Source organism: Elephantulus edwardii, unplaced genomic scaffold, assembly GCF_000299155.1.
Source record: "Elephantulus edwardii isolate Elephantulus edwardi_28Jun2011 unplaced genomic scaffold, EleEdw1.0 scaffold00004, whole genome shotgun sequence".
NCBI classification, from domain to species: Eukaryota; Metazoa; Chordata; class Mammalia; order Macroscelidea; family Macroscelididae; genus Elephantulus; species Elephantulus edwardii.
In genome coordinates, this window is record NW_006399754.1 from 10042063 (window position 1) to 10052174 (window position 10112).

A 10112-nucleotide genomic window follows, 5' to 3' on the forward strand; every position below is an offset into this window, starting at 1 on the left:
ACTCATAGCAACCCTATATATAACAGCCCTAAACCCTGCTCTATCCTGTGCCAATCACACTGCCTCTGACACACCCATCCCGATTACCCCAGTCACTGAATCAATCCATCTCATAGAGGGTCTTCCCCTCTTGCGCAAGAATATAGAATGGCAAAAGAAATACACTGCTATCTTATGAACTTTGTGTACCTGGACAACTTACTGAACATCTAAAAAGAAAACAAATACTCAAAGACTGTACTGACTGAGGACAAAGCACAGTCATTCTGTAAAGAAGACAAGAAGAAGCCTGGAAAACAGCAGGTACTCAGTAACTATTATTCCCTCAGACTTCTCTCTAGAACAATCATAATATTCTAAACACGTCACACAGGTGAGATGCCAGCATTAGCTAGAAGAATGCTGCCAGCAATCCTCTTTAAGATGCAATGACATAGTCAATTTATAAAAAGAAAGGGTAGTGACATTGAAAATAGTTTCATTTTGATACATTTCATTGATATCCAGAGATTAAGTTATTAAACTTAGGGAGGTGTGTGGTGTTTGTTTTTTTAAAAAAGTCATTAAACTTGGGCTGTATTATCTAATAGTCATAGAAATGGAAATGAAAATAAGGATGAAGTAATTGATATCTAGCTACCTAATCAAGAATAGAATTGTGTGTGTTATAATTTAATAAATACGCAGAGCTACTTTGGTAAGTGACAACAGTACCTACCGCTTTAATTCCACAAATTACTGTAGTATTTCCTAGCTTCACTAAAGCAGAACCATCTGCTGTACTGATGGAACCTGAAAAGATAAATATTTAGGTAAAATGAAAGCATTTTTTATTCAAAAAATAGCTATAGAATTGTCTATAATATAGCTAAAATTAAGCATTCATTTCCATATTCTAAATATAGTCTTCATTTTCCACATATCTATAGTTCATAACTATTTAAAATTACTATTTTAACAAATATTTGCATGTTCTTCGCATCTGAATGCATCTGAATTTGAGTTAATAATTTCTCATTCACAATCACAGGACTGTTGTAGAGACCTCATGGAAAGACATCATTCCATTTCTTTAGATGTGGTTAAGATGAGGCTGAACTATGTTTAAGAGACTCATAGGGCGGAATTTAGGAACACATACAGTTCAAATGAGAAAAATCGGTATTTGTAACAGGAGGGTTTATTAAGAACTAGTCACACAGAGGAAGCTCTGGCGGCCTCGTCTGTAGGAGCCGCAGTGCTCACTCGAACATGGGGAATCTTGCCATCTGAACCCACCGGCGACCCCTCAGCAGATGAGCAATCTCCTCCCATGTGATTTACAGTCTGAAAAACCCGATGGATGATCAGTTATGAGACGCTTCCGACTTAATGACAGTGAGTGAGAGTCACATAAGAAAACAAGTCTTTATGGTTTTGAAGGAAGGAAGATAAAAACAGGCTCACTGTTGTTTTTAGGTATGACTAGAACCCCCCTGTTGACTACAGATCTGAACCCCATCCTATCCTGTGTCTTCCTCACACTTCCTGCCACACTGGAACCCTCTGTGGCAGTTACCATGTCCATCCACCTGATCGAGGGGCTTCCTCTTCTTTGCCGACCCTCTACCCTTCCGAGCATTATGTCCCTCTCCAATGAACAGCGTCTTCTAGCATCATGCCCAAAGTACATGAGTAAGCCAAAAAAGGCTTAATAGTTACTCTGAAATTTAATCAAACAAGAGGGTTTCTCATTTCTCATTCAGTCAACTCAACACTGAGCTGATTCCCATGCACAGTGACCCTTACAGGTCACAGTCAAAATGCCAGAGATCCCCAAGCTACAAAACTTCTTTTTCACAGACCTTCTCACATTTCTCCTAAGGAGTAGCTAGGGCATTCCGAATGCCAGCCTCTGAGACTCTGAGTCTGCAGCCCAGCACTAAGGCTCTATGCCACAAGAGTTCCCTACTGCTCCATCAGAGCTCCTTAGGGAAAAGGTGGTCCGTCAAAAAGAAAACTAGCCATATAGACCCTCTAGTATCCAATGAAGCCCAGATGATGCAGGTGCTCCTCAAGACAAAGGCTTCCTCCTCCCACGCCTTGGAAACCCAGCGGAGGGTCAGCCATGAGCTGGGTCTGACTAGCCTTCCACTCACAGCACTGCTGCTGTTAGGTGTCATCAGATCACCCACAACTCACAGTGACCCTGGGAAAAACAGATGTGAACCTCTCCTGTGCCATTCTCAGTGTCTCTTGAGATACACCTGAGCCCGTTTTTACAGTCAGTGTCAATCCGTCAGTGAAATACTAAGAGAAACTCACTCATTGCCACTGAGTTAGAATCACCTCATACCTGACCGGCCAGATGGTTATTAGAGGACGTAAATCGCATGGCAGGAGACTGCCCATCTTTCTCCCACAGAACCTCTTGCGGGTTCTAATAGCCAGAGAGGTTTGGCCTTCAGCTTGGCAACACCAGCGCTCCCAATGCGAGTGACTGGTCTTCCAAAACTAAGACAAAAAATATTTTAAGAAGTAATTAAAGTACCTTCAACATCCTATTTTAGAACTCACAATATCCTCACCTATGTTGACAGTGGTGGTTCTGAATTCACCAAGTTCTCTTCCGTCTGGACGGCAGTTCTCTTTCTAAATAAAAATGTTTATTTATGAGAAAATATATAACAGTATGTACATATATGTGTTTTACACACAATCAGGTAAAACTCCTTAAACCATGTTAAGATAAAAATAAATTCAAATCCACCATACAATAAACCAACTCAATTTCATAGATATTTATAGGCTAATGCACCCCAAAAAAGTACAGTACACCTTCTTCTCCAATGTGCATGGAACATTCTCCAGAATAGATCACATTTTAGGTCACAAGGCAAGCTTAATATATTCAAAAACATAGAAATAAAAAATAAATTCAAAACCAATTAATTACTTAAATTCTTTCAAATTTGTCCTTTTGAAAAGAAGCATATTATCAAAAAGACATTACTTACCAAAAATCTCCTGTAATATTCCAGCGGCTCCACAGTTCTGAAACAGACAAATTAAAACTGTAAATTAATGAATCCTGACATAAATCCAAAATTCCAGCCAATCTGCAAAATCTCTTTCATGACTTCTTTTGTTTATGTTGTCAGTTATCTTTAAGCCTGGATGGGTAGTACTAATCAAATAGTTTAAATCTACTGGCTATTTCCTGAAAGGAAGATGGACAGCCTCCTTCCATAAAGATGGACGACCTTAAGGAAATCTGGTGGCCTAGTGGCAAGAAGCTGAGCTGCAATCCCAAAGGTCCACGGTTCAAATCCACCAGATGCTCTGCTGGTGGAGGAGGAGCAATCTCCTCCTGTACCAGTCAGATCCTATTTGAAGGTACACATACACACAAAATAGTAAAATTAAGAAAGAAAAAAATATTTACAAGCTTAGAAACCCATAGTGGGGTCACTGTGAGTCACAATTAACTCCAGGGGGTTTAGGAGCAATTGTTCCTCTTCACCCTTGTCAAATAAATGCAGATGAGACCAAAACATGCCATTTTTGTTCTGTAGCAGTGATTTTTAACATAGTGAGCATGAAAAAGGTTACATGTTAATTTTCATTATCTCGTAAGTGATACAATTATTGGGTGGGGAGCCAATATAATGTTAGCAGCGCCAGGAACTTATTTTCCTTTTACATTTTGGTTGTGAGGTGGTGATGATGGGACCTTTACTCTCACCATTAGTTTAAAAGTATACTAGTTACCAGATCTACAACTAAATCTTTGTCTTTAATGCACATGTAGGGAAGCTCTGGTGGCCTAGAGGCAAGAAGCTGCACTGCAATCCCAGAAGTACGCGGTTCCAGTCCACCAGATGCTCTGCTGTTGCAGGAACAATATCCTGTACCAGTCAGATCCGATTTGATAGTACAAACACAATAATTTTTTTTAAACCGCACATATATGAATGGTCAGCTATGGGTCAGTTCCGACTTGATGGTAAACACCACCACATATTGCTGTATAGAGAACTCTGTACACAAACACCTAAGTGCATTTCAAGGCAAACAGCTCCCTGTGGTGGTGGCGGCCATGTGCTGTCCAGTCGGAGGTTCACAGCTGACCTTTCAGCAGCTTTTCTGAGGCTGCAAACTGCAAGTGAGGCTCGCCCCTCATTCTCCCGCGCAGCCGCCGGTGGATTGCACCCACGTGAACACACTCTCTCCCGCAGTCACAGCTTCACCAAGACAGCACACACAGGTGCGACTAAAACCTTCGGAACTCACGGCCCTGGACTAGATCTCGGCTCATGTCGACCCATAAGACAGAGCAGAACGGCCCGTCACTGGTTTCGGAGACTGTAAGTAAGTGGAGAAGCCTCTTCTCCCATATCTCATCCCTCTAGGTCCGCAGCCCAGCGCTTCCCCGCAACTGCATCCCAGAGCCGCACGGGAAGCAGATGCAGTAAATTCCGATAGATGACCACTCGGTCCGGCGTCCACACATCCACGACAAGCGCTTGCAGTGGGTTCCGAACCCTACGCACCGAGGATCCCCCTCCAGCTTCCCTCCCACCCGGCTAAAGCGCGGTTCCTTCGCATCCCAACCACGCAGGTCGCCTGCTCCGGCCAGGAGAGAAGTGACCCCCCCGGCGGGGACTGCGTCCAGGTGGGAGATTAGCTCCGGCGCTAATCCCGATCGATACCCGAGCCTTCGGCTGCCATGCCCGCAACACACAAAACTCCCGCCGCCCGCCCGGAGCCCGGCACTCACTTGAACCCGGCTGCCATCTTGCCCCCGCGCGCGCGCTCGCGCCGGTTCCGCCTCCGCACTTTCGACGCGGCCGCCGGCGCCCCGCCGCGCCGGGAAGGAAGCAAAAAAGGGCACCCGCGGCCCAGGTCCTCCCCAGCCCGCAAACTTCTGAAATCTCTAGCCAGATGCCCCTAGAATTTTTTCTTGCCTTTGATGTGTTGTAACGAATCTCCGAATACAGAAATGAAGAGGCGTCCCGCTTTAGAAACATGCTGCTGCTGGTTTCCAGGAAAGCTGAGATTTTAAAGGGAAGCTCAGTGGTCGGCAAAGAATCGAACGTGAAACGTCATTCGGGTGTCTCTGTGACCTCTCCTCCGGGTAAAGTGCACCATGCTCCAACACGAGACATGTTGTTATGTGCCTTGCGACTCATAGCGACCCTATGTACAAGAGCTCTAAACCCTGCTCTATCCTGTGCCACTGGCACTGAGATAATGCACGAGAGATAATGCATGAATTTTAAACGCCGTCGTAAGGCACACTGCACATTATAACCAGACCTGCTGCCATTAAGTGGATTCTGATCCCTCGCGACCCTGGAGGGCAGTCAGAAAACTGCTACAGCGATCCCAAGTCCGTAGATCTTTACGAAAGTTGATGGCCACATTTTTCACTCTCTAATCGATAAGATAGATTGATTCAGCGACTGGGGTAATGGGGGAGGTGTGTCAGATACAATAAGGTTAGCACAGGATAGAGCAGGGTTCAGAGCTGTTGTACACATAGAAAGAGTTGCAAGCGGCAGGAGGGCACATAACAGCAACGATGGGTTTGAACTCACCGAAATTTAGTTAGCAGTGGAATACCTTAACCACGCGCCACTAGAGCTCTTTAACACGTTGCCGCAAATGACGGCAAAATGTGTTTCTAAGCGAGTTCGTCAATTTAAAAGTGTGCGGCAACGTATTAATCCTCACCAAGCTATGCTTTTTTGCACAATTACAGAAAGTTCTAAGGAAGCAGTTTTGTTGTTATGTGCTTGCTGTTCGGTCGGAATCACTCATAGCGGACCCTCCAGTGCGTGGTTAATAGCGAGGGAGGAGATTGCTCATCTTTCTCCTGCGGAGTGGCTGTTGAATTGGAATCGCCTGCTTCGGATTGGCAGCACAACCCTTTACCTCTAAGTCACCAGAGCTTCCTTGTGTAATCGCCACCATGCTCACAGGGTGGCCAGATAAAACAGGACAAATTCATTGCAATCCAGTCAATTCCAGAGCTGCTCTTCGTGGGTCCTGTCAAGCTGACAACGACTTGGGGGCCCTATGAACAGCAGACCTGAGTCTTACTTTATCCTGCGGCAGCCTCATGATCGGGTCATACTCAAGCCCATTGTCACAGTGGCAACACATCCCACTGAGGGGCTTCCTCTCCTCTGCTGAGCCTCCCTCTTTCCCAGCATGATGCCTCTAAAAATTGGTTCATCCTGAAAATATGACCAAGTAAATGGACACATTTTCACTATCCTTGTCTCAAGAAGCCACTCTGGTTGGGCATCTTTCAAAACAAATGTGTTTGTTCTTTTACCAGTCCATGGGGTACTTTGCCAACACCACCATGCAAAAGGCATGGATTCTCCTGCAGTCTTTACCATAGTCATTCTTCCACTTTTAGATGCATGGGAAACCATTGAAAATACCATGACTAGGACCTTGGATGCACCATCGTCTTTAAACTGACATCCTTGCTCTTTAGCACTTAGAAGAGATCCTTGACATCATATTTTCCCACTGCAACAAGTCTTTTCATTTCTTAACTGAGGCTCCCATGGGTGTTAGTTATGGCTCCAATTAAGATGAAATCGTTGACAACTTCAGTCTTTTCTCCATCTATCATGATGTCTGCGACTCGATGGCACTTAACAACAATAACATCAACAGAGAGAGAAAGAGATCAGCTGGCCCAGCGAAGAGAAAACGATGTGACCAAGACAAAGGTGGGTGACTTTTAGTTCGTGGCCCTCAGGACAGTCTTTCATTGTTTTTGTTCAGACATTCCTCTAGGTCGTCTAGCCCTGGTGTACAAGTTCCCGTCCCGTGGTCACTTGTGGTTGCTGTGAGGATGAACACTGTGACACGGATGTGTCAAATGCGTTAATGGTTGGCTACAATGTGGACTGAGAGTGGGGTGGAGCTCCCCAATTGAACAAGCGTGGAAGGAGGAGTGGCGTCCACTTCCATAATAGCTTGCCTCTGGAAACCCTATGAACTTGGAGAGAGGATGAAAGGCACCCAAGCGTCAAGGATTCTCCTTCATAGGGTCGCTATGAGTCGCCTGCGACTCGACGACACTTAACAACAACAACAACAACAACAATCATGATGTTGTCTGTTGGCCCAGTGGTAAGATTCTTGTTTCCTTGATGGTGAAATGTAATCCATATTGAAGACTACTTTTTAATCTTTAGTAAGTGTTTTAAGTCTACTTTCTCCAAGTGAGATTGTGTCATCTACATGTGCAGTTGCTGTGCTAATTATTTGCTATGCAACAGAGAGTTGGAAGATGACTAAGGATGACAGAACAAGAATCAATGCCTTTGAGTTGTGGTGCTGGAGAAGAGTACTGAACATACCATCAACTGCCAAGAGAACAAACAGTCTGTCCTAGAGAGGATGAAAACAAGTTTTTTCTTGGAGGCTAGAATTTTGAGGTTTCATCTCACGTACTTTGGGCATGTGGCCAGGAGGGACCAGTCCTTGGAAAAGGACATCATGCTTGGAAGGGTGGAGGAACAGCACAGGGGAGGAAGAACGAAGCGGAGATGGATCAGCACAGTGACAGGGTAATGGGATTAGGTGTGTCAGAGACTGTGAGACTGGCTTGGGATAGGGCAGAGTTCAGAGATGTTGTGCATAGGGTCGCTGTGAGCCACAGGCGAAGCGAAGGCACCTAGCGACAACAGTAACCTTTGCTTTAGCAGCACAATTCCTTTCCACTAAACCACCAGCGCTTCCTAACATCGTTAACAACTGAGTTCTTTCTTACATGTGCCACCACGGCATTTTAAATGCCAGCTGAACAAGGAATTAAGTGTTATTATTAAAACTATTCTATTGCTGTTTGTTGTTATGTGCCCTCAAGTCTATTGCAACTCATAGTGACCCTACGTACAACAACCCTAAAACCTGCTCTATCCTGTGCCAATTTCACTGTCTCTGACACACCTATTTTCACTACCCCAATCAATGAATCGATCCATCTCATTGAGGGTCTTTCTCTCCTGCGCTGTCCCTCCACTTTCTTAAGCATGATGTCCCTCTCCAAGGACTGGTTCCTCCTTGCAACATGCCCAAAGTATGTCAGATGAAGCTTCAGAATCCTTGATTCCAAGGAGCATTCTGACTTCACGCTCTCCAGAATAAACCTGTTTGTTCTCCTAGCAGTCCATGGTATATTCAATATTCTCCAGAACCACAGCGCAAAGGCATCAATTCTCTATCATCCCTAGTCACTATTCTATTAAAAAGTTAACAATTACTGTTGTGGAAAGTGACTAACATCAGGGTTGGAGTAAGACTGAGAAAAACTGGATTATGTATACTGAATTGAAACAGATGAGGGAGAGAACAGTTTAAAAGTGATATATGATAGCATATTATGATTATCACATGAATCCAGAATTAAGGTTGCATAGTGGAGTGCATTTGGGGGGGCAGGGTCGGGGGCGGGGGGGATTGCATACCAACGAAAAAGTTTATCTTTTGCAAAGAGAGGAGCGAACTGGGGGGACGGGGATAAAGAAAAAAGTGCAACAATGAATGAATGAAAACCCAAAATCTCTGTAAATGTTCATTAAATTTTTTTTTTTAGTTTCTATTTAGAGTTTATTTTTTTTCCTATAATTATATTTTATTAATTTTCATAAACATTTACAGAGATTTTGGGCTTCCACTCATTCATTGTTGCACTATTCTCTCTACCTTCCTCCCAGTTTGTTCTTGTCCAAATGCCACAGTGCTTGTCAAAGCCAGTTCTGATTAATCTTCTTTGTCAGTGTATCCTTTGCCATTCCCTATCACTCCTCCCTGAGAGAGACTTCACCCTGAGTCATAAGGAAAAGGGGACGGCGTATTCTCTTAGCTACTTCCTGCTGAAAAGGGACGCTGTGGGTTTCAGGGTGAAGATCTTCTCTCACTACTCTAAAGGGCCCCTTTGGCAGTAGGAAACACATAGACTATTATGGAGATTGATTTTGGAATTCAGATGCACTCTTATTGATTGTGCTTGGCTGTACATGTACATATCCTTGAAGATGTATCATGATGTTAATAATTAGCTAAACCCCAAGTTGACGCGGGCTCACTATGAGCTTAGTGCTCTGGGCGCCTCTCCGCGCCTGCGCCTCCTGGCTCCGCCGCGTGGGGGCGCTGTGTGCGGAGGCCGCAGCCCCGCGCGGCCCCCCCCCTGCCCCTCTCGCCGGCGGGAGGCGGGCCCTTCGGCCTCACTTCCGCGTGTGTGTAGGGGCGGGATAGGGCGGCGGAGGCGGCCCTGGCGGCGGCTTGGCATGGAGGATGACACCGCTCCTGCTGCAGCTGGTGGTGCTCGGGGCGGCTCTGGCGGCCGCAGCCCTGATACTGGTGAGGACAGGCGCCGGGGACCAACGCGGCCGCGGCTCACCCCTCTCCCGGCTCCCTGATCGTCCCCTTCCCGCTGCCCGCTCTTCCTCCAGGCCGTGCTCCCGGAATTCTCCCAGCATTTCACTCCCTCCTCGCCGGGTCTCTCATTCTTCCTCAAAGGGCATTCCGTTGTTTTCCTGTTCCCCAAGCCCGGGTTGGTTTTCCCAGCCTGTCATTCCCGTCTTCGCCCCTGGTGTCCAGAGCCCTGCCCACCGCCCCGTCGCCTCCCACCTCCGGGATCCCTCCAAGCTGACAGCCTCTGCAGTTCTGCCATGTGCTTTCTAGACTCACTCTGATGCTGACGTGGTGAAGCAATAAAAAGTAGGGCCTGAGCGTGGACAGAAGGCCCCCGGGGACGGGTTGCAGTAAGTGAATGGATGGACAAGGCCAGCTAGAGACCCAGGATGGGCACTTGACCTTAAGGCTGTAGAACATCTCAGAATTAGACAGCCCATGTTTTTTTTCTGAGTTCAAACTCAGAAATTCTTTGCCAGGAAATACGGAAGCATTTTCAACATTTGCCGTTTTGGAAATAACAGGAGAATTGCCACGGAACCCTCCCCACCTGGCTTGGATAAAGCCTGCTATCTCCTTAGGAAATGGAGAAAATGTCATTCTTAGCATTCAGATTAGCAGCCTGCAGTGCACTGTCAGGATGGGACCTCACTGTGTGCAGGGAGTCAAGGGAGAGAGAGAGAGAG

At 45.9% G+C, this 10112-nt stretch overlaps 2 protein-coding genes across 3 annotated transcripts in view; one reads left to right on the forward strand and one right to left on the reverse strand.

Moving 5' to 3' along the window:
• The window catches only part of EXOSC8 (exosome component 8), a 14389-nt gene extending 9593 nt beyond the window's left edge, over window positions 1-4796 (reverse strand). Inside the window, exons 1-4 of the mRNA XM_006879547.1 lie at window positions 4760-4796; window positions 2997-3033; window positions 2568-2631; window positions 719-792 (exon numbers count right to left, since the gene is read on the reverse strand). Of these exons, the coding sequence (XP_006879609.1) occupies window positions 719-792; window positions 2568-2631; window positions 2997-3033; window positions 4760-4776 (192 nt within the window). The 5' untranslated portion in view covers window positions 4777-4796. The remainder of the gene's footprint in view (window positions 1-718; window positions 793-2567; window positions 2632-2996; window positions 3034-4759) is intronic.
• A 4506-nt stretch (window positions 4797-9302) lies between these two features.
• ALG5 (ALG5, dolichyl-phosphate beta-glucosyltransferase) overlaps window positions 9303-10112 on the forward strand; it is a 43738-nt gene continuing 42928 nt past the window's right edge. Inside the window, exon 1 of one of the 2 annotated variants that reach the window (XM_006879548.1) lies at window positions 9303-9372. In XM_006879548.1, coding sequence (XP_006879610.1) covers window positions 9307-9372 — 66 coding nt within the window. In that variant the 5' untranslated portion in view covers window positions 9303-9306. The remainder of the gene's footprint in view (window positions 9373-10112) is intronic. The other variant, XM_006879549.1, reaches the window with a different exon arrangement.